Here is a 25,644-nt window from a genome sequence, read left to right on the forward strand (position 1 = left end):
TGATTGAACGGCGGAGCAGGCTCGAGCGGCTGAATGGCCTACTTCCGCTCCGAGTTCCAATGTTTCTTTGACAGTCTCATGTGGCTGCTCTTTCCCCGTAGGCCCGTAAATCTCTCCTTTTCACGTATATATCTAATTCCCTCTTGAGAGTTAATACTGAATCTGTTTCAACCACCCTTTTGAACAGAGCAAATAACAACTCGTGGCACAAAATCATTTTGCCTCATCTCCCCTCAAAACCCCTCACCATCTTTGAACGCCTCTATTAAATCCCCTCTCACGTCTGCTCTCGGACAAACAAACCTTAACTCTTCTAGTCTCTAGAGTTAACTGAAGGATGAATCCTCTGCATTTCAGAACATACTGAAGCGCACCAAACAAGGGTCGCAAGAGGAGGAGACAGCCACAAAGGCCTTCGACAAACTCAAGAAGGTAAAAGGAATTTCAACTCGAAGGAGACACGGGACGGGAGGTAGCGGGGTGGAGGGCGCAGAGGCCAGAGCGAAGTCCAGGCCAGGCCTGCTACAGCTGTACATGGCATTGGCGCGACCTCTCCGAGAGTACTGTGCACAGTTTTGGTCTCCTCCTGTAATAAAAGATATCATAGCATTGGAGGCAGTTCAAAGAAGAATCACTCAATCGATGCCTGGGACAAAGGTTACCTAATGAGGAAAGGTTGGGCAGCTTGGACCTGTACTCAGAGGAGTTTAGAAGAACGACAGGTGATTTTATTGAAACATGTAGGATCCTAAGGGGGCTTGGCCGGATAGATGCTAAGAGGATATTTCCCCTCGCAGGGGATTCTCTTCTTTTTTTTTAAATTTTGAGTACCCAATTAATTTTTTTTCCAATTAAGGGGCAATTTAGTGTGGCCAATCCACATCTTTGGGTTGTGGGGGCGAAACCCACGCAAACACGGGGAGAATGTGCAACTTCCACACGGACAGCGACCCACAGCCGGGATCGAACCTGGGACCTCGGTGCCGTGAGACTGCAGTGCTAACCATTGCGCCACCGTGCTGCCCCACCGGGGGATTCTCAAACTACAGGCCACAATTTCAAAATAAGGGATCCCCCATTAGAGATGGAGATGAAAAACAATTGCTTCCCTCGGGAGAGTCTTTGGAATTCTCTTCTACAGAGAGCAGTGGAGGCTGGGGCATTGAATATATTCAAGGCAAGCATTAAGTAGCTTTGTGATTGACATCGGAGTTCAGGGTTATGGGGGCAGCAAAGTGGAGTTGATGTCACCGTCAAATCAGCCATGATATTGTTGAATGGTAGAGCAGGCTCGAGGGGGCGAATGGCCGACTCCCAATTCTTCTGGGGCTGGAGTATCCGGTGCCGCATCCGTGTGTTTCTTGGTAGCCCACCCTTCGCTGCTGGCAGGCTTCTGTCCTCCCATTGCCAGCCAATGGGTTTTCCCCTTTGCTGGCGTGAAACCCTTGGACAGGGTGAGCGGCCTGTGGGAAAAGAGAACCGCAACGGCCGGAGAATTTTGGTCCTGATCTTGTGGGTGTCAACAGGATTTGGTGATGTGCGCAGGAGGTGATGGGTTTGGGGGTGGCTCGTGCTTTTAGGTGGAGTTTGGGAGTTCAGACAGGCTTTGGGGAGTTCTGGCAAGGATTGGATGAGGAAGAATTCAATGGGAGTTTGAAACATATCCACAGATCAAGAAAATGTGGGGGGTGTAGTAACTCAATCCTTTTCTCCCCTCAGCTCACACAGGAATGTAATTCCAGCGTTCAGTCAATGAAGAGGACAGAGGAACTCATTCACCTGAACAACAAAATCCACTTTGAAAGTAAGGTAAGCTACAGCGGGCAAAGTATGGCCCACCCTGCCCCACAGACATGGCTCCGCGACCAATGCGCTGGGGGGGGGGGGGGGGGGGGGGGGGGGGGGGGAGGATGAGCCTTAGAGGAACGAGCCAGGGCCACCCTTGGGGGGGGCTCCAAATCCACGGTGGTGTCAGTGGAAGAGGTGAGAGTGACGTTTTGTTAAAAGAGCCAACCAGGGGCCCAGATCCGAGGGAAACCGTGAGACAAGAGCCTTCGGGCACACATCCATGTGACCGCTTGACGACAAGCCGAGACAGAGCTTGTGGTCTGGGCAGTGTGAGAAAGAGTGAGGAACTAACTGTCAGCATTAAGCAGCTCAGGGGTGCTGGGCTGACTTAATACAGAGTAAAACTTTGCTATGATAGTGCAGCTCAAACCTCAGAAGATTCACACACCTCTACCGCACTATCTCCCTTTTACCTCAGCGCTGGGCAGCGAGTGAGTGGGCAGCATGAGTGACCCTCCTTCATCTCAGTAGGCGGCAAGATTCAAATCAGGCTTGTTCTCTAACAATGACCCCCATGAACAAGATTAAATACATTTACCATGAGAGCCAGCAGAGGAGAATTCACTCCGTCCACACTGACTGGATTCCATCTCACTCCCCAAATTGAAAGGGAAAAGTCCCGCCCGCTGCGCGATTTCCAGTCAATTCCTCATTTACGGGAAACTCACTTGCATTTCGGGAAGGGGAGCCCAGCGTGGTTTCAGTTCCACTCACGGGTGAGTCAGGATCATGGAGCCTGATTCTTGGCAGGCAATGAATAAGGATCATGTCGGAGGCTCTCAAATTCCAGTGGCAGTTTTCGGAAATTTCTGCCCTTTCTCCCCCCCCCCCCGCAGATTTTCCCGCTGATCTCACAGTCCCGTTGGCTGGTGAAGCACGGAGAGCTGACCGAAGTGGATTCCCAGGTCAATAATACAGCCGGATCCAAATTCAAGCTTTCCACCAGGCCCATTTATCTGCATCTCTTCAACGACTGCCTCCTGCTTTCCCGAAAGAAGGAGTAAGTGTGCTCTCCATTTGATAATAATAAACCACTTCTGTGATTTCTATGTTTTCTTTTCTGTCCTGTGGCTTTTTAAGCCTCCTCTTCCTCTGTGTTCCAGTTCATTGATGAAACCAGCTCAATTCAGCCTGGCTGGAGGCAATTCCTACTGTACACCACTAGATGGCGGAACCTGGTCAAATGTTTTAAAACTCAAATTGTTTTGCAAAAGGGGAAAACAGCCGATGTCTTTGGCAAAAGAATCGAATGGCAACATGAGAAAAGCCTTTATCACGCAGCGAGTGGTTAGGATCTGGAATGCACTGTCTGAGAGTGTGGTGGAGGCAGATTCACACAGCGAGTGGTTAGGATCTGGAATGCACTGTCTGAGAGTGTGGTGGAGGCAGATTCACACAGCGAGTGGTTAGGATCTGGATTGCACTGTCTGAGAGTGTGTTGGAGACAGATTCAATCGAGGCTTTCAAAGGGGAACTGGATAATAAAGGAACGATTTGCAGGGTTACGGGGGAAAGACAGGGAGCGGCACTCGGAGAATTGCTCCTGCAGAGAGCCAGCACAGGGACAATGGGCTGAATAGCCTCCTTCTCTGCTGTAACCGTTCCATGTTTCTATTCTACTGACCCGTGTCAATCGAAACATTACATCCAGTTTCCCCAACTCTCCGGAAGACACTGATTCCTGTTCCAGTCCCACTCCAGGGCTCGGTGCCTCAGACGAGCTGACAATTTTCATCTTCACATCATGGACTGTGAGTATCTACAGGATATTGACCAAGCCTGACTGTGACCCTATCCTTCATCAATATTCACAATACACACCCAGTGCCAACACATACACACCCAGTGTCCACACATACACACCCAGTGTCCACACATACACACCCAGTGTCCAATATACACACCCAGTGTCCACACATACACACCCAGTGTCCACACGTACACACCCAGTGTCCACACATACACACCCAGTGTCCACACATACACACCCAGTGTCCACACATACACACCCAGTGTCCACACATACACACCCAGTGTCCACACATACACACCCAGTGTCCACATATACACACCCAGTGTCCACACATACACACCCAGTGTCCACACGTACACACCCAGTGTTCACACGTACACACCCAGTGTCCACACATACACACCCAGTGTCCACACATACACACCCGGTGTTCACACATACACACCCGGTGTCCACACATACACACCCAGTGTTCACACATACACACCCAGTGTCCACACATACACGCCCAGTGTCCACACATACACACCCAGTGTCCACACATACACACCCAGTGTCCACATATACACACCCAGTGTCCACACATACACACCCAGTGTCGACAAGTACACACCCAGTGCCCACACATACACTCCCAGTGTCCACATATACACACCAAGTGTCCACACGTACACACCAGTGTCCACATATACACACCCAGTGACTACACATACACAACCAAGTCCACATATACACACCAAGTGTCCACACGTACACACCAGTGTCCACATATACACACCCAGTGACTACACATACACAACCAAGTCCACATATACACAACCAGTGACCACACGTACACACCCAGTGTCCACACGTACACACTCAGTGTCTGCATATACACATCCAGTGTCCACACGTACACACCAGTGTCCACATATACACACCCAGTGACTACACATACACAAACAGTGTCCACATATACACACCCAGTGTCCACACGTACACACCAGTGTCCACAGATACACACCCAGTAACTGCACATACACAACCAGTGTCCACATATACACAACCAGTGTCCACACCTACACACCCAGTGTCCACATATACACACCCAGTGTCCACATGTACACTCCCAGTGTCCACACGTACACACCAGTGTCCACAGATACACACCCAGTGACTACACACACACAACCATGTCCACATATACACAACCAGTGTCCACACCTACACACCCAGTGTCCACACGTACACACTCAGTGTCTACATATACACACCCAGTGACCACACGTACACACCCAGGGTCAACACATACACACCCAGTGTCCACACGTACACACCCAGTGTCTACAAGTACACACCCTGTGTTTACATGTACACACCTAGTGTTCACACATACACAACCAGAGTCCACACTTACACATCTAGGGTTCACACATACATGCCAGTGCCCACATGTACACACGCAGTGCCTATATGTACACACCAACTGTCCACATGTATGTACCCAGTGTCCACACATAACATCTAGTGTCTACATGTACAAATGCAGGGTCCACATGTGCATATTCAGTGTCTACACATACACACGCAGTGTCCACACATACACACGCAGTGTCCACACATACACACCCAGTGTCCACACAAGCACGCCCAGTGTCCACACAAGCACGCCCAATGTCCACATGAACATATCCAGTGTCCACACGTATACACCCAGTATCCACACGTAGACACACAGTGTCCACATGTACATACCCTGTGTCTATACATGCCATCCAGTGTCAACATGCCTAGTGTTCAGACACCCACACAATACATGCACACCCATTGTCTACTCGCACAGCCAGTGTCGACGTGTATCGCCAGTATGCACAGCCTGTATCCACACACACTCTGTGCACACATACCCAGTGTTGACACATGCTCCTAGTGTCCATATGTCCATCCACACATTCACCTTGTAGTCAGGTCAATGAACCCGGATGATGAAAGGAACCTGGGTTAAGTTTCTTCCCCTCCTAACTCAGATCCTCCGACACCGACACCAAGTGCATTGTTTCAAACTCTGCATGTTCAGAGGCAGAACCTGGGACTCTTGTTCAGCACCACTCAATACAATGCCAGGGCAGCAAGTGGGACCTGGAAAGGGATTGTCCAAAAATTCTATTCTGGGCAGCACGGTGGCCCAGTGGGTTAACACTGCAGCCTCACGGCGCTGAGGTCCCAGGTTCGATCCTGGCTTTGGGTCACAGTCCGTGTGGAGTTTGCACATTCTCCCCGTGTCTGCGTGGGTTTCGCCCCCACAACCCAAAGATGTGCAGGGTAGGTGGATTGGCCACGCTAAATTGCCCCTTCATTGGAAAAATGAATTGGGTACTCCAAAAAAAATTTTTTTTAATTCTAGTCTGTGAAGAAGCAGGTCATGAGCTGCAGTTAGATCCTCCCTCAGCCCTGTATGCTTAATGCCCCATTGCAGGTACCCTCCCGAGAACTCACAGGTACTTATCCGAATCATACGCCCTGTTCGACACTCACTCTTTGCATCCAGGAGAGGGAGAGTGCCACAGCGAACCCATATCCTGCAGAGAAAGCCAGAAGGGAATGAAAGGAGCAAAACAGGGGCTGCCGAAGCTGATTTGAAAATAAGGCCCTTGAGAGCTGGATTGAGACTAAGTCCTTGAGAAATACACAGAACCCAGCACGATCACCAACTGAACAGCAGGAATTGAGATTATAAGCAAAGGTTAAAGGAGGTTGAGTTTATTTACTGTGGAAAAGAGGAGGCCATAAGGTCACTTAATTGGAGCATTCCAGAATAAGAACTGGAGGGAATTGACAAAGCTAGTCCAGGAATATCGTTTATAGTAACACAGGGTTCAAGTCTCAGGGACCCGTGTGGTCAGGGGAAGGGTGGGAAGGGAGCTCAAATGGAATCTTTTCGTCAAAGGTTACTAGAAAAGGTCATCAAAGTGGCAAGCATAAATATAGATAATGTTAATAATATGTCAATTGTATTGTTGAAATTAAGGATTAACAAATTTATTCATGAAGTATCTTGGACACATTTAAAGAGGGTCGACTTTTTCATTTAACAAGTTGCCATGACGTTTTCAGTCAATAACACCGTTATTGCAATAACGTGAACCTGCCCTTTAAAGGGGCTATCCATTTATTTTGTTGTTAATTGATACTTCATAAGAGGTATGAAAGAGGGATTGTTGGGGCACTGGCTGTGGAGCAGATAGGAGGGGCAGACATGAGTCATGCTGCACTCTGCAAATAAACAAACTATTAACAATCTGTGTCTAGTATCATACTTCAAAAGAATTTATTTTCCAATTAAAGGGCAATTTTAGCGTGGCCAATTCACCTACCCTGCCCATTTTTTTTTTTGGGTTGTGGGGGTGAGACCCACGCAGACACGGGGAGAATGTGCAAACTCCACAGTGACCCGGGCTGGGATCGAACCCGGGCCCTCGGCGCCGTGAGTCAGCAGTGCTAATCATTGCGCCGCCCATTAGATTCATACTTCACTGACTGGCTTGGGATCCAGGTTATCCATTACGAGACAACCGGATGCACTTCTGGACAAAGTAAAGCGCTTTCTCGGGTGCATGGGGCAGCACGGTAGCACAGTGGTTAGCACAGTTGCTTGCTTCACAGCTCCAGGGTCCCAGGTTCGATTCCCGGCTTGGGTCACTGTCTGTGCGGAGTCTGCACGTTCTCCCCGTGTCTGCGTGGGTTTCCTCCGGGTGCTCCGGTTTCCTCCCACAGTCCAAAGATGTGCGGGTTAGATGGATTAGCTAAGCTAAATTGCCCTTAGTGTCCATAAAGCGGTTAGGTGGGGTTACGGGGATAGGACGGAGGTGTGGGGATAGGGTTGAGGTGTGGGCTTAGGTAGGGTGCTCTTTCCATGGGCCGGTGCAGACTTAATGGGCCAAATGGCCTCCTTCTGCACTGTAAATTCCATGATTCTATGATCCCAAGGTATTTTACAAAGAAGAATAGCGACAGTTATCCGCAGGATCCTGAACATTCTTTATCCCTCATTTGACATTGCTAAAACAGATTACATAGTCTTTATTACCATGCTGTTTGCAGGATTTTGCTGTGGACAGATTTGCTGCTGCTACACTTCATAAGTTATTTGCCCGCTATAAAGTTTATTGGTATAACTTAAGGATGTTGAAGGCACGATGTAAATGCAAACATTTTAAAAATTAAATTAGGTGAAAATTGCAGATCCTGACCAAGGCATTGTCCTGAATTCCAACCTTTCAACCAATGGCACAAAGGAGGCCATTCTGTCCTTCACGCCGATGCCAGTTCTTTGCTGGAGCAATGCCAAACAAATCTAACTGCTCTGCTCCCTTCCCAAGGACCTGTATTTTCTTCAAAGGATCGCAACGGCCTCCATTCCAACTGTTCCTTGGGTCGAAGCATTCAACTGTTTTGTGGTCCAACTTTCTCTAGGTGCCAAGAGGGTTGTATTTTCTTTCATGGCCGTGGGCAGATGAAAATGAACAGGCTGTTTACAATGTGGTTGCTGACTGAACCTCTGTGTCACTCTCTCTCAGTACAGGGAAATTTGCTGTGTTCGTCCATGCTAAGACGCATCAGCTGAGAGCAAAGGACCTGAATATGAAGGTGCACGGGATCCCGGGGCACGTCTTCCACCTGCAGCTCCTCGAGAAGCATCGCATGAAGAAGCAGATTCTGCTGCGGGCCCGTACAGAGTGAGTGACCTGGCATTGGCGTGACAGAGCAGTTATTGAGCACTGCCATTGCAATAGGCAGTATCTGGTGGTAGTGCAGGTCCTGGGAGCATAGGACTTATTATAAAGCAGGACTTTTCATCCAATCCTTTATTGGACAGACCACTTTTTCATTCAAGACAAACTAACGGACATAAACTAACGGACATGAATCAACATAGACCGAATTGCAGGAAAAGTCGCTTGTTCGGACACAACTTGAATATTGTTGAAAAGAGAGACGTGTTGTCGAAGCTTTTCATCTTGCACTCATCGGGGCAAACGCAAGAATGACAAATTTCAAATGACCACAACAATTTATGCTGCAGCGGAAAATGGTGCCGATTAGTTGGCAAGATGGCTCTGATTGGCCGAGGTGTTGCCATGGATAAAGCAATAGAGAACAACTGCACGCAAGTACTTGGGTAATTCAAAAATGGGTGCAAGGCTTGAACATATTCCTTTTGTTTGCAGAGAACGGGTCCCTGCGTATGCAGGTGTAAATGAGCCATGTTTATGATTGGGCAGCACTTGCTGAACAATCCTGAGTGCGCTAATGGCTATACTACCAATCAATTTAAGATGATCAGTCTGGCTTGTACTGTAGCTCATTCACGTTTGCAAGAAGTGACCTACTTTCCTTCATAAGGACCTGTTCGCTGCAACAAAAGGAATGTGTTTAAACCTTACACCTTTCGAAAGACCCAGGAACCTGTGATCAGTAATCAATCAGCGACAATTTATTCTAGAATCTGGGACCCATAGCTGTATAAATGAATCCAACTTTATTGTTAAATAACGGCAATGTTTAGCACTGTTGCCTCATGGCGCCGAGGATCTGGGTTCGAACCCAGCCCGGGTCATTGACCATGTGGAGTTTGTACATTCTACCGTGTCTTTTTTTAAATTCATTTAGAGTACCTAATTCTTTTTTTTTCCAATTAAGGGGCAATTTAGCGTGGCCAATCCACCTAGCCTGCACATCTGTGGGTTGTGGGGGTGAGACCCACGCAGACACAGGGACACGGACAGTGACCCAGGGCCAGGATTGAACCCAGATCCCCACTGCTGTGAGGCAGCAGTGTTAACCACTGCGCCACCGTGCCGCATTTTCTACCCGTGTCTGCGTGGGTCTCACCCCCACAACGCAAAGATGTTCGGAGTAGGTAGATAGGTCACGCTAAATTGCCGCTTAATTGGAAAAAAATAAATAATTTAAACTAATTGAAAAACTAGTCATGTCCCTTGACATGATGAGACCACTTCACTCCTCGAAGTGACAAGACCGAGGATTTAACTAGGTTCTCACCTGGACGAGAGGGGCAAAATTTTTCGGACCTTCTCCGTAAGAGTGAATTCAGATGGGGAAGAGCCACACAGGATAATCATCAACAGCTATTGATGGGCAGTCGCAGAGGGATAGACAGCCAGTCACAAGGGTTCGGGCGCAGACTCCTGGACACTGGAGCCCAGTCACCTGGAGACACAAGTTCAGGGCTGGGGTACAGTTCGACAGATGTCAAATGCCCTCCAGCGAGTCTGACATGTTAGTTCTGTGATCGTCAGCATGGGCTTTATGCGTTTCTGCTACGGGGTGTCAAACCCTGTTCAGTCCCAGCTTTTACACCCAGTTTCAGTTGTCACCACTTGGAAAGAGATCGACATCTTTGGGTGGATGTTTCTCCAGCACCGAGGGGCACAACTGCCCTGCTGGCTGAGCTCAACTAAATTGCCACAATGCAGGCGTTACACCAGGGGCATGGCAAATCTCCAGTGAGTCCCAATCGCTCTGGGCCTTGCAAGCACCCAGTGAACCAGCAGGTGGCACCAAACTCCAGAAACCTGTCAAGGGAAAAGGCAAATGGAAAAGCGGGATTAAAAATCTCTGTTCGAACTGAACGTTGAGTGGGGCAGCAGCAGAACCTCCAGTCACAAAGATTGACTCTGATGGGCTGAATAACCCATAACTGTTCAATAGAAAACTGTTGCCAGACCATAACAAAGCAACTTATAACGGCAAGGGAACTTCCAAAGCCACATTTGTGGCCAGGTGACCTTGGAGAGGGAACATGCGGTGCCCATGGGCACCATCGGGGCCTTCTGAGCCAGGTGGGCACCGCAGGGTCTAGGGGGCTTTACTGACCTTTTCATTACCTTTCAGTTTGATGTTCTAAGTGTAATTTGCTCTTTGGTTTTGTTTAAGGCAGTATCCCTTTAAGGGGCTGGCCCTTTAAATTAGTCCCTCAGTATGTTTAGTTTATTTGGCTCAGTCAAAATAGTGGAAGGCGAAGGAAAGGAAAGTAAAAAGGCATGTGAACAGTTAAGAGGATGAAAAGCAATGGGTGAGACCCAGGCAAAGAGGTAGGGAATAGGGAAAAGTGATGGAAGGAATTACAAATGTTGTAGGCCGGAAATGGAAACCGAAGATATTCGGAGGAAGATTAATACGAATTTCACAAGAGGTTAAACAAACAGCATCATCAGCTCAGCCCCCTTCCTCACACACTGAACCCGAAAGGTCAATGGAACTTAACCACCCCTTGGAAACCACCACACCAGCATCGCTAGTTGCCAACAGTACGACGGGTACAGCTTAGCTCTGAAGTTTTCAAGCCACAGTCAAACCAGACAGCTGCAGAGCGCCCAGGGAAACGTAAACTTATTGTGTTAAATCTGCCGAGAAACATGGGAGAGGCCAGGGTGGGAATGGAAGAATTCAAGTGGCAGGTGTGAACGTGTGCACAGAGTAGCAAAGTTACCGATGGTGCAGTGAGCATTGTATACTGGACTGGTGGACATGGAGTGAACGGTGTATACTGGACTGGTGGACATGGAGTGAACGGTGTATACTGGACTGGTGGACATGGAGTGAACGGTGTGTACTGGACTGGTGGACATGGAGTGAATGGTGTATACTGGACTGGTGGACATGGAGTGAACGGTGTGTACTGGACTGGTGGACATGGAGTGAACGGTGTATACTGGACTGGTGGACATGGAGTGAACGGTGTATACTGGACTGGTGGACATGGAATGAACGGTGTATACTGGACTGGTGGACATGGAGTGAACGGTGTATACTGGACTGGTGGACATGGAGTGAACGGTGTATACTGGACTGGTGGACATGGAGTGAACGGTGTATACTGGACTGGTGGACATGGAGTGAACGGTGTATCCTGGATTGGTGGACACGGAGTGAACGGTGTATATGGACTGGTGGACATGGAGTGAACGGTGTATACTGGACTGGTGGACATGGAGTGAACGGTGTATACTGGACTGGTGGACATGGAGTGAACGGTGTGTACTGGACTGGTGGACATGGAGTGAACGGTGTATACTGGACTGGTGGACATGGAGTGAACGGTGTATACTGGACTGGTGGACATGGAGTGAACGGTGTATACTGGACTGGTGGACATGGAGTGAACGGTGTATACTGGACTGGTGGACATGGAGTGAACGGTGTATACTGGACTGGTGGACATGGAGTGAACGGTGTATACTGGACTGGTGGACATGGAGTGAACGGTGTATACTGGACTGGTGGACATGGAGTGAACGGTGTATCCTGGATTGGTGGACACGGAGTGAACGGTGTATATGGACTGGTGGACATGGAATGAACGGTGTATCCTGGATTGGTGGACACGGAGTGAACGGTGTATACTGGACTGGTGGATATGGAGTGAACGGTGTATACTGGACTGGTGGACATGGAGTGAACGGTGTGTACTGGACTGGTGGACAGGGAGTGAACGGTGTGTACTGGACTGGTGGACATGGAGTGAATGGTGTATACTGGACTGGTGGACATGGAGTGAACGGTGTATACTGGACTGGTGGACATGGAGTTAACGGTGTATACTGGACTGGTGGACATGGAGTGAACGGTGTATACTGGACTGGTGGACACGGAGTGAACGGTGTATACTGGACTGGTGGACACGGAGTGAATGGTGTATACTGGACTGGTGGACATGGAGTTAACGGTGTATACTGGACTGGTGGACATGGAGTGAACAGTGTATACTGGACTGGTGGACATGGAGTGAACGGTGTATGCTGGACTGGTGGACATGGAGTGAACGGTGTATACTGGACTGGTGGACATGAAGTGAACGGTGTATACTGGACTGGTGGACATGGAGTGAACGGTGTATACTGGACTGGTGGACATGGAGTGAACGGTGTATACTGGACTGGTGGACATGGAGTGAACGGTGTATACTGGACTGGTGGACATGGAGTGAACGGTGTATACTGGACTGGTGGACATGGAGTGAACGGTGTATACTGGACTGGTGGACATGGAGTGAACGGTGTATACTGGAGTGGTGGACATGGAGTTAACGGTGTATACTGGACTGGTGGACATGGAGTTAACGGTGTATACTGGACTGGTGGACATGGAGTGAACGGTGTATACTGACTGGTGGACATGGAGTGAACGGTGTATACTGGACTGGTGGACATGGAGTGAACGGTGTATACTGGACTGGTGGACATGGAGTGAACGGTGTATACTGGACTGGTGGACATGGAGTGAACGGTGTATGCTGGACTGGTGGACATGGAGTGAACGGTGTATACTGGACTGGTGGACATGGAGTGAACGGTGTATACTGGACTGGTGGACATGGAGTGAACGGTGTATACTGGACTGGTGGACATGGAGTGAACGGTGTATACTGGACTGGTGGACATGGAGTGAACGGTGTATACTGGACTGGTGGACATGGAGTGAACGGTGTATACTGGACTGGTGGACATGGAGTGAGCATTGTATACTGGGCTGGTGGACATGGAGTGAACGGTGTATACTGGACTGGTGGACATGGAGTGAACGGTGTATACTGGACTGGTGGACATGGAGTGAACGGTGTATACTGGACTGGTGGACATGGAGTGAACGGTGTATACTGGACTGGTGGACATGGAGTGAACGGTGTATACTGGACTGGTGGACATGGAGTGAACGGTGTATACTGGACTGGTGGACATGGAGTGAACGGTGTATACTGGACTGGTGGACATGGAGTGAACGGTGTGTACTGGACTGGTGGACATGGAGTGAACGGTGTGTACTGGACTGGTGGACATGGAGTGAACGGTGTACACTGGACTGGTGGACATGGAGTGAACGGTGTATACTGGACTGGTGGACATGAAGTGAACGGTGTATACTGGACTGGTGGACATGGAGTGAACGGTGTATACTGGACTGGTGGACATGGAGTGAACGGTGTATACTGGACTGGTGGACATGGAGTGAACGGTGTATACTGGACTGGTGGACATGGAGTGAACGGTGTATACTGGACTGGTGGACATGGAGTGAACGGTGTATACTGGACTGGTGGACATGGAGTGAACGGTGTATACTGGACTGGTGGACATGGAGTGAACGGTGTATACTGGATTGGTGGATATGGAGTGAACGGTGTATACTGGACTGGTGGACATGGAGTGAACGGTGTATACTGGACCGGTGGATATGGAGTGAACGGTGTATACTGGACTGGTGGACATGGAGTGAACGGTGTATCCTGGATTGGTGGACATGGAGTGAACGGTGTATACTGGACTGGTGGACATGGAGTGAACGGTGTATACTGGACTGGTGGACATGGAGTGAACGGTGTATCGTGGATTGGTGGACATGGAGTGAACGGTGTATACTGGATTGGTGGACATGGAGTGAACGGTGTATACTGGACTGGTGGACATGGAGTGAACGGTGTATACTGGACTGGTGGACATGGAGTGAACGGTGTATACTGGACTGGTGGACATGGAGTGAACGGTGTATCCTGGATTGGTGGACATGGAGTGAACGGTGTATACTGGACTGGTGGACATGGAGTGAACGGTGTATACTGGACTGGTGGACATGGAGTGAACGGTGTACACTGGACTGGTGGACATGGAGTGAACGGTGTATACTGGACTGGTGGACATGGAGTGAACGGTGCATACAGGACTGGTGGACATGGAGTTAACGGTGTATACTGGACTGGTGGACATGGAGTGAACGGTGTATACTGGACTGGTGGACATGGAGTGAACGGTGTATACTGGACTGGTGGACATGGAGTGAACGGTGTATACTGGACTGGTCGACATGGAGTGAACGGTGCATACTGGACTGGTGGACATGGAGTAAGCATTGTATACTGGACTGGTGGACATGGAGTGAACGGTATATACTGGACTAGTGGACATGGAGTGAACGGTGTATACTGGACTGGTGGACATGGAGTGAACGGTGTATACTGGACTGGTGGGCATGGAGTGAACGGTGTATATTGGATTGGTGGACATGGAGTGAACGGTATATACTGGATTGGTGGACGTGGAGTGAATGGTGTATACTGGACTGGTGGACATGGAGTGAACGGTGTATACTGGACTGGTGGACATGGAGTGAACAGTGTATCCTGGATTGGTGGACATGGAGTGAACGGTGTATACTGGACTGGTGGACATGGAGTGAACGGTGTATACTGGACTGGTGGACATGGAGTGAACGGTGTATCCTGGATTGGTGGACATGGAGTGAACGGTGTATACTGGACTGGTGGACATGGAGTGATCGGTGTATACTGGACTGGTGGACATGGAGTGAATGGTATATACTGGACTGGTGGACATGGAGTGAACGGTATATGCTGGACTGGTGGACATGGAGTGAACGGTGTATACTGGACTGGTGGACATGGAGTGAACGGTGTATACTGGACTGGTGGACATGAAGTGAATGGTGTGTATTGGACTGGTGGACATGGAGTGAACGGTGTATACTGGACTGGTGGAAATGGAGTGAACGGTGTATACTGGACTGGTGGACATGGAGTGAACGGTGTATATTGGATTGGTGGACATGGAGTGAACGGTATATACTGGATTGGTGGACGTGGAGTGAATGGTGTATACTGGACTGGTGGACATGGAGTGAACGGTGTATACTGGACTGGTGGACATGGAGTGAACGGTGTATCCTGGATTGGTGGACATGGAGTGAACGGTGTATACTGGACTGGTGGACATGGAGTGAATGGTGTATATTGGACTGGTGGACATGGAGTGAACGGTGTATACTGGACTGGTGGAAATGGAGTGAACGGTGTATACTGGACTTGTGGACATGGAGTGAATGGTGTATACTGGACTGGTGGACATGGAGTGAACGGTGTATATTGGATTGGTGGACATGGAGTGAACGGTATATACTGGATTGGTGGACGTGAAGTGAATGGTGTATACTGGACTGGTGGACATGGAGTGAACGGTGTATACTGGACTGGTGGACATGGAGTGAACGGTGTATCCTGGATTGGTGGACATGGAGTGAACGGTGTATACTGGACTGGTGGACATGGAGTGAACGGTGTATACTGGACTGGTGGACATGGAGTGAACGGTGTATCCTGGATTGGTGGACATGGAGTGAACGGTGTATACTGGACTGGTGGACATGGAGTGAACGGTGTATACTGGACTGGTGGACATGGAGTGAACGGTGTATACTGGACTGGTGGACATGGAGTGAACGGTGTATCCTGGATTGGTGGACATGGAGTGAACGGTGTATACTGGACTGGTGGACATGGAGTGAACGGTGTACACTGGACTAGTGGACATGGAGTGAACGGTGTATACTGGACTGGTGGACATGGAGTGAACGGTGTATACTGGACTGGTGGACATGGAGTGAACGGTGTATACTGGACTGGTGGACATGGAGTGAACGGTGTATACTGGACTGGTGGACATGGAGTGAACGGTGTATACTGGACTGGTGGACATGGAGTGAACGGTTTATCCTGGATTGGTGGACATGGAGTGAACGGTGTATACTGGACTGGTGGACATGGAGTGAACGGTGTATCCTGGATTGGTGGACATGGAGTGAACGGTGTATACTGGACTGGTGGACATGGAGTGAACGGTGTATACTGGACTGGTGGACATGGAGTGAATGGTGTATACTGGACTGGTGGACATGGAGTGAACGGTGTATTCTGGACTGGTGGACATGGAGTGAACGGTGTATACTGGACTGGTGGACGTGGAGTGAATGGTGTATACTGGACTGGTGGACATGGAGTGAACGGTGTATACTGGACTGGTGGACATGGATTGAACGGTATATACTGGACTGGTGGACATGGAGTGAACGGTGTATACTGGATTGGTGGACATGGAGTGAACGGTGTATACTGGACTGGTGGACATGGATTGAACGGTATATACTGGACTGGTGGACATGGAGTGAACGGTGAATACTGGATTGGTGGACATGGAGTGAACGGTGTATACTGGATTGGTGGACATGGAGTGAATGGTGTATACTGGACTGGTGGACATGGAGTGAACGGTGTATCCTGGATTGGTGGACATGGAGTGAATGGTGTATACTGGATTGGTGGACATGGAGTGAACGGTGTATACTGGACTGGTGGACATGGAGTGAACGGTGTATCCTGGACTGGTGGACATGGAGTGAACGGTGTATACTGGACTGGTGGACATGGAGTGAATGGTGTATCCTGGATTGGTGGACATGGAGTGAACGGTGTGTACTGGACTGGTGGACATGGAGTGAACGGGACCTCGCCGATCGGCGGAAGGCCGCGCATGTGCGGGAGCGTCGGCGGCTGCTGACGTCATCCCCGCGCATGCGCAGGAGTGGGGTCACTTCCGCATCGGCCATCGCGGAGGCAATGGCCGAGGCGGAAGGGAAAGAGTGCCCCCACGGCACAGGCCCACCCGCGGGTCGGTGGGCTCCGATCGCCAGCCAGGCCACCGTGGGGGCACCCCCTGGGGCCAGATCGCCCCGCACCCCCCCCCCCCCCCCCCAAGGACCTCGGAGCCTGCCCGCACCGCCAGTCCCACCGGGAGGGGGGTGGTTTGATTCACGCCGGCGGGAGTGGCATGACAGCAACGGGACTTCGGCCCATCGCGGGCCGGAGAATCGCCGGGGGGGAGGCCCGCCGACCGGCACAGCGCGATTCCCACCCCCGCCGAATTTACGGTGCTGGAGAATTCGGCGGACAGTGGGGGCGGGATTCACGCTGCCCCCGGCGATTGTCCGACCCGGCGGGGGGTCGGAGAATCCCGCCCCATGTACTGAGTCATAACCTTAAACAGAGCCCATGTATCTAATCCTGCTTATGTACAGAATCCATTGTATTTTTCCCATCTTTCCACAGGAGTGAGAAACAACGTTGGATAACAGCCATGCTCCTTGCAGACAAAGCAATTGACACAGACGAAATAGATCTGGAGAAGGATGGTGAGATTCTCACACAGGGTCACTTTCAGAGTTTGTACCATTGGCAGGTTGCCATGCTGGCTCTCTGTGCTTATCGGAATAGCCCTAGAACACTCCCAATGATCAATGAAAGGAATATTGTGGGTAGTACGATAATAATTTCTCTATAGGTGAGACTGACTTTACATAGAGATTCCATGCTGGTAGCTCAACTTCAATAACAACTTGCATTTATATAGCAACATAATAAAATGTCTCAATCTGCTTCCCCTAAATGTTTGGTCACAAACTAGGTGGTTTAATCAATCCCTGAAGCTGCCTCATTCTGTTGGGCCGTAGGGAGTCAGACCCAATTCATAGTAGCACAGAAGAGGTAAATAACAACATTTATGGACCACCTTTAATGTTGGGGAATATCTCAAGGTGCTCCTGATGTGTGAGGAAAACTGACATTGAACCAGGAGACTGGTCACCGAGTTGGGCTTCAGGTAAAGCTTGAAGAGGATTAGGAAGAGCTGGCCAGCCGGTGAGACCCAGGCAGTTAACGACACAGCTGTTGATGGTGGGTCAAAGGGAGAGGATAATGTACATTGAGAATAAGGGAAGGGCGAGGCCTTGTCGGGAACTAACCAGGAATATAAGGATTTGAAGTTGGAGCAGTGAGTCTGGAAGTCAATGAAGGCACGTGTGCAGACGGGGTGTGAGTTTCGGATAAGTTGGGAGTTTATAAAGAGTGAAGAGTAGAAGATGCTGGGATATCCGATTGAGGAGAAATTAGCGAGTGTAAGGAGGGCTTCATTAGCAGATGGGCTGAGATACAGGCAGGCGGGAGACGCCATGAAAGATAGAAGCAGACTTTCTTCATTGGAGAGGATATGGGCTCATTGCACATACTGACTGCAGGGAGCGACTGCACCCATTTCTGAGATACTGGGGCCATTGCAATGATTAGACCCCCCCCCCCAAATCCCCGTCCCAAGGGGTGCCAGTGCAATTGGGAACTGTAGCCAAAGGGGTGGCCATTGGCACTGGTAGAGGGCCCTCATTGGACCAGGGAGTTGCTGTTAAGGAGTGCCCCCCCTCCCCCCCCACTAAAGAGCTGCTATTAAGGAGGGCCCTTCCCCCCCCCCACCCCATCCCCTGGGAGCTGCTATTCAAGAGGGCTCCTCGCAACCCCACCCCCACTTGGGGATGCCGCTTGGGTTGACCTCACAGACTCCCCCATGCGGTGGCAACGGCCCATTCCGGCGCTAGTCAAATGCAAGGGGTGGCCCTTAATTGGGTACTTAAATGAGCCTGTTGGCCACCGGGTGGAGTTTGCGCCGCTGGTAACATGTCACGGTGGAGGGTAGACATCAGATCCCCCCCCCCCCCCCCCCCCCCGATGCGTTCCCTAACCTGTGACCATCCGGCTGGTAAAATCCAGCCCTTCTCGATTGGTTTCACTCTCATCTCCGAGTCTGAACCTTATGGACTCAAGTCCCACTCCAGGAACCTGAGCACAAAGTTCAGGCTGAGATTCCCAGTGCAGTTTGGAGGGAGTGCTGCGCTGCCTGTCGGAAGCGCTGTCTTTCAAACGAGAAGTTAAAACAAAGCCTTGGCTGCCCATTTAGATTGAATGTGACAAATCCTATGACACTCGTTTTTACCAAGTGCTGGGGAGCCCTCCATATTGTCCTGGCCAATACATATTTGTCAAGCAAGGTCACTAGAATAGAGCATCTGGTCACTTTAAAATGGCTGCTTTTGGGGTCCTGCTGTGCATAACTTGGCTGTTGTCGTTCATACATTACAACAGTGTCTACACATCAAAAAGTACCATCTTGCACTTTGAGACACGCCGACGTTGTGAAAGGTGCTATATGAATGCAATTTCTTTCCTCTATTCTATCGTAGAATAGGATTTTTGGCCATGGCTGATTCTCTCGCTCACTAACCCAGGTACCTGAGGCCGTAACGCTGTGTGTCAGCTGTTGCCCTGACTAGGACCAGTCAACTCGGTACAGTACAGGGAGTGGGAACTGCCCCGTCTAGTTCAGCTTCTACAAATGCCTAACAGGAGATGCTTTTGGTTTGAAAATCTGGTTTCAAACCGTGTGCTAATCAAATCCACGCGGGTTGACAAAGATAAAACTAATTCACAACTGTTTTGCTGGAGTTTCTTGACCGCGTTCACCAGCCCCAGTGTCCCAGCTCTCCCCATTCATAGGTGTCCAAACACCCATCACCTGTTTAGCAATGGGATTGCCGTGAAACCGGCAACAGTGTAATGAACAAGAATTGACACCATGAAGCACCTGCCCAGAAGCTGACGTTTTCCTTTCCAATGCAGACATCCCGCAGGTCCAGTGCGTCAAGACATACAAAGCACAGGAAGCTGATGAGCTGGCACTGGAAAAAGCCGATGTCCTCGAAGTAAAGACGAAAACTAAAGACGGTGAGAAAAGCATTGCTCGGGAACTCAGACCGGAGCAAAAACAGGAACGTGAGGAGGCCATTCAGCCCCTGGGCCTGCTCCTCCATTCAATTAGATCATGGCTGATCTATACTTCCATCATTTCATCTTTGCTCCATATCCTCTGATACCCTCAACTCAGTCTCGAACACTCCTCCAGTGTGCAAACTTCGAAATTTCTCGGGCAGCACAGTGGCGCAGTGGGTTAGCCCTGCTACCTCACGGCCCCAAGGTCCCAGGTTCGATCCCGGCTCTGGGTCACTGTCCGTGTGGAGTCTGCACATTCCCCCCGTGTCTGTGTGGGTTTCACCCCCACAACACAACGATGTGCAGGGTAGGTGGATTGGCCATGCTAAATTGCCCCTTCATTGGAAAAAATGAATTGGGTACTCTAAATTTTTTTTTCAAGTTCCAAATTTCTGTAACTCTCTGGGTCAGAAAATGCTTCCTCATCTCACTCCCCAAGGACATTACGGGCGGGATTCCCCCTCTGTTCACCCTAGCGGGATTGGAGAATCCTGCTACAGTGAATAGATTTCTGGTCGAGCACCGAATCCTCCCTTCTCGCTGGCAGTGGTGGTGGGGCGGACTCGAAACGCAGAATCATGGCCCACGTCTCCTTGTTCTGGACTCCCTCAGCCCAGGGGAAATAATCTCTCCGTATCCACCTTATCCAATTCTTTTAACTTTTTTTTTAAATTTAGAGTACCCAATTCATTTTTTCCAATTAAGGGGCAATTTAGTGTGGCCAATCCACCTACCCTGCACATCTTTGGGTTGTGGAGGCGAAACCCACGCAAACACGGGGAGAATGTGCGAACTCCACACGGACCGTGACCCAGAGCCGGGATCGAACCTGGGACCTCAGCACCGTGAGGCAGCAGTGCTACCCACTGCGTCACCGTGCTGCCTTAATTTTAACTTTTTAAATACCTCAATTAAATCCTCCCTCAGTTCCCTTTATACAGAGGACTGCGGACCATGTTTTTGCAGCCAATGCTGACAATTTCATGCTCTAATGAGGGGGCTGGCCCGATTAAATTGGGAGAAAGTCTTCCCGCTGACAAAAGAATCACGAGAGAGAGGGCACACCCTTAAAGTGATTCCCAAAAGAAGCAAATGTGAGGTGAGAATAAACGTTTTCACACAACGAGTGGTTGGGGTCTGGAAGGCACTGCCAGGAGGTGAGTTGGAGGCAAGTTCAATCGAGCTTTTAAGAAGGCATTAGATGATTATTTGAATAGAAGCAATGTGCAGGGTACGGGGGAAAGGGTGGGGAATGACACTCAGTCATGATGCTCATTTGGAGAGCCGGTGCAGACATGATGGGCAAACGGTGCCCTTATGCATCATAACCGTCCTGTCATTCCATGATTCTGGTTTGGCCTTAATCTCCACTTTTCCGACAGCTCTGCATATCCCGAGAGACCGATAATCGGCCGACCCCACCCAGCCTTAAAAATATTCACCACACTGTCAGTGTGGAGTTTGCACATTCTCCCCGTGTCTGCGTGGGTTTCGCCCCCACAACCCAAAAGCTGTGCAGGCTAGGTGGATTGGCCACGCTGAATTGCCCCTTAATTGGAAAAAATAATTGGGTACTCTAAAAAAAAATGTTTTAATTCACCAATGCCCCCCCCCCTCTCCGCCTCATAGAGAAGAGGGACCGAAACATTTAAAAGCACTTGAGGTCCTCCGGGGTTTGTGGGAAATGCTCGATCAGTCACTTCTATCTGACCAGCCGCTGTTCCTTTCTTCTCATTGACCCGGTTTTCCAAATCTCATTCCAGGCTGGATTGAGGGGGTCCGATTATCGGATGGAGAGCGAGGCTGGTTTCCAAACAGTCACGTGGAGGAGATAACAAACCGGAACGCCAGGATACGAAACCTACGGGAAAAGAATCGGATTAAGCATGCCACCCGGAAACTCCAGGAGGAATGTCAGTAGCGGGAGGCTGTGTTGGAGATCAGATATGGAGCGCGGACACTCACCACTTCCCAGATTTGGCGGAGGAAACAGGGGATCGAATACCCGAGTGCGGAGTCCACGGGTGACAAGCGCTGACTATGTTCCTCAAGGAGCAAACTTCATTTTGGGTGCGGGCAGGAATGCTAAGGCATATCACAGGTTAGATTCCCTTACACCCCAGCTTCTAAGGAGACACCAAGTGGTTGTCCATAGGTTTCTACAGTGGCAGTTCAGGGGGCTACAGGGAAGAGGCCACAGGGCCTAAGTCATATTGGCTTCTCCAATAACTCTGAGTGACAAAGGGCCAATTGCCTTTGTATCTGATTCATGAGGCCTGTAGGTCAAGATTGGAGGTCTGTGGGGAGGATTATTAAGCAGCAGGGATGGGGGGGGGAGCGGGGGGGGGAGGTGGCGGGTGCTGGGAATTATTTTGCTATGTCGACACAGTCAAGCCCTCATTTTCATCCTTGCTCTGCCCAAGCAGGACGGCCCCAGCAATCGGTCCATCTCCTATTTATTGGCAACAATTCAAACTTAACCTTAAAATGATTGCCCTCAGAGTTGAAGGGGGGGATGTGTCTTTGTATCTGGCTTGTGTCCCCCCCCCCCACCCCACAACAACCGCACCCCACTTCTCCCCAAGAACCGGTGAGCCTTTGGCATTCAGGGCATGTGGGTGGGGAGGTTGTTGAGGTTCTCTATATTCCGCTGGGTAAAAAGTTAGCATCATTCACAGTCTGCAAGCTGTCGCTGCCTTAGGTGGCAATAGGGCTTTCAAAGCGACACCCCTTAACATACGCTAACAAACCTTCAAACTGCCCACGTTTAGCCAGGCAGAGACTGAGTCAGTAGTCACACTGATCAAATTGGTCATAAGTCACACTGATCAAATTGCCACGATCGACCAGACTCGGTGCAGACAGCTGTGTGTTTGTGGGGTTCCCTGGGCAGATGCCATTCCTACCTCCATGCAGCAGTCTAACTCTCTGCCCCATCAAACTCATCAAAAACAACCGCTGTAGGGCAGCACGGTGGCGCAGTGGTTAGCATTGCTGCCTATGGCACTGAGGACCCGGGTTCGATCCTGGCCCTGGGTCACTGTCCATGTGGAGTTTGCACATTCTCCCCGTGTTTGTGTGGGCTTCACCCCCACAACCCAAAGATGTGCAGGTTAGGTGGATTGAACACGCTAAATTGCGCCTTAATTGGAAAAAATTACTGGGTACTCTAAATTTGCAAAACAAAACAACCGCTGTTTTAGTCACCAATTCCCTGTGTAAATAAAACTGGTCCCTTCAGGTCAACCCCCCCACCCCTCCAACCCAATTGCCAGACCTGGAGGGGAAAAGGTTCTTCTAAGGTATGGAACCACCAATCAGTCACCTTTGACTCATTTCGAAAAGGAACATTCTGGAACTCTGACACAGCCTCAGCCTGGGACTGACCTAAGAGGTGGGGGAGACAAAAGATCGTGCACGAGGCGAGGACTCAGTCGTCTGAGGAATCGTCAAGCAACATAATGGCAGTGACATCATGAACATGTCTGCCAGAACCTCCTGAGCGGACCTACCACCCCCCCCCCCCTCCCCCCCGGCCCTCCGCCTCCTCTGCCCACATACAGGCACCAGTCACCCTCTGGTACCCTGCCATGCCACCACCACAGCCGAGTGTACAGCTGGCATGGAGGTCGCGCTGCTGCTCTAGCAATCTAGACATCAATTCTCGCCATGGCAAGATGGGCCTTTGAATTAAATAAACGTAGCACTGGAAAATCTAATGCCTAGAGATGTTAAAATCCCAACCGGTTCATTCTTTTTTTTTGGGGGTGGGGGGGGGAAATGACTCTACAATTAGCCTGGCCCAACTGCTTGACTCAGTTCCGTCAGAGGCGGTCAAATGGTATCAACAATCATCTACCAGCTTCCGAGGACAATCAATGATGGACAATTAAATGCGCCCCTCCACAGATCGGCCACAATAGCAGATTAGGATGTCTACAAAGGGAGCACCTGCTCACGATGACGACAGCCGCTCACTGTATCATTACAGCAACTGTAATCACTAACGTTCTGTACACCCATTTGCTGAGTGTCCATCATGACTGGGTGATGCCTACAATTGGTATGAACTGCACCCGCCCATTGCTAGTAACTGACATTTCTGCTAAAGCGCTAAGTTATTGTTCCAAAATTCCCAGATTTGGAAGCTGTTCATTTTATAAATATTGTTGTCAGTTTGATACGGAATCATTCCTGCTCTTTGTACCTTTCATGAGGAGAGTAGACGATCACCTTAGCTGGTGGCAGTAAATAAGGACTCACCTTTCGGAGCTTGGTTTGTTTGGACCCTGGAGGGTGAATGGGGTGGCATTCGTCTGACGGCGATATTCACGTTTATATATTTCTCAGAAGAAACGAGAGGCCACGAGACACAACGCAGTCTGCCTGGCGCAGATTGACGAGCTGTGCGGAGGTGGGAATGCTCAGAGAGCGATTCCCCTCCCCCTGACTGTGGTCCAGCTAGGAAACCTCTGAGGGGCCTTCTTTGGGTGCCCAATAAAAAGGGTTGGATGCCGCTGAAAGATCTTTTTACCTTCCGCGTCACTAGCACCCGTACCTAACCACAACATGTCACGGGTGAAAGGCGGTACGTGTTGGCTGAAAGTCATTGCATTATTGTCAAGGGCCCTTTTTGTGACAGCTGAGATGATTTCACCACTGCCGTCTCAGAGTATTCCCTCTGAGGGAGCATTTGTAAAGGCATTGTGTACATATCCAGGAGAGAGCTGAAATAGTCTGCACACTTGATGAATGCAAAGCATGGGTGCAGCATTATTAGAGGATTCCTGAGCACAACGATTTGATGTGTGGATCAAATATAGGGTTATTGACAGTTGATTTATACATTGCAATAACACAACAGTGTGCAGAAAATGTCTGATGTTTCATGTTGTACACCGTCAAAGCACTGTTCGAACATTTCTACTCTGGTGTAATAATTAAAGTGATCCATGATTGCTGTCACGTGATAGTTGCAATGAGCAGAGTGATTTATTTTGCTAATTGTCTCTCTTTCCACTCTCCTCCCCCAATGGGCTACAGATGCACAAAAGCGTGCCAACCACCACCTCCTGTGCTTCACTTGCACCATCGATCGCAGATCAAGTGGCGGCAGGTTAGATGATCACAACACCCAAAGCAAGGCCGAGGCTTCCCTCACATCCCCATCCCCCCCCCCCCCATCCCCTCAGACTTTCCAGGAGGTGGGAAGGTGAGAGGGGGTTGCAGGAAACCTCCAGCCTTCAGCTGAGCAAGATTAGCCACAATTCAGACCAGCGCAGCCAGAGAATTAACCCTGCGGCCCTTGTGGTTGGGCAATACACTGGGCAGGTTTACCCAGTCTCACTGGCCGTGTGGTAACCTCATCATGGTCCCTGCTTCACTTCCCTTACACTTTGGCTTCAGAGTGGGGGAAGATCAGTTTGGAAATTGGGAATGGACCAAGTATTTGAAGCGGGCATCGGCCAAAACATGACCCGCTTTGCTTCCGGGGTGAACACAAGAGGTGGGATTCTCCGTCCAGCGATGCCGGAATCGCGGATCG

At 50.0% G+C, this 25,644-nt stretch overlaps 1 protein-coding gene across 2 annotated transcripts in view; it reads left to right on the top strand.

Moving 5' to 3' along the window:
- Positions 1–25,069, top strand: part of arhgef19 (Rho guanine nucleotide exchange factor (GEF) 19) — a 162,417-nt gene extending 137,348 nt beyond the window's left edge. For both annotated transcript variants that reach the window (XM_072478287.1, XM_072478288.1), the window contains exons 10-16: positions 358–432; positions 1,720–1,809; positions 2,685–2,848; positions 8,161–8,319; positions 17,556–17,638; positions 19,950–20,054; positions 21,863–25,069. In XM_072478287.1, the coding sequence (XP_072334388.1) occupies positions 358–432; positions 1,720–1,809; positions 2,685–2,848; positions 8,161–8,319; positions 17,556–17,638; positions 19,950–20,054; positions 21,863–22,020 (834 nt within the window). In that variant the 3' untranslated portion in view covers positions 22,021–25,069. The remainder of the gene's footprint in view (positions 1–357; positions 433–1,719; positions 1,810–2,684; positions 2,849–8,160; positions 8,320–17,555; positions 17,639–19,949; positions 20,055–21,862) is intronic.
- Positions 25,070–25,644: the final 575 nt, after the last annotated feature.

The sequence above is a fragment of the Scyliorhinus torazame genome, chromosome 16, assembly GCF_047496885.1.
Source record: "Scyliorhinus torazame isolate Kashiwa2021f chromosome 16, sScyTor2.1, whole genome shotgun sequence".
Taxonomy (NCBI): Eukaryota; Metazoa; Chordata; class Chondrichthyes; order Carcharhiniformes; family Scyliorhinidae; genus Scyliorhinus; species Scyliorhinus torazame.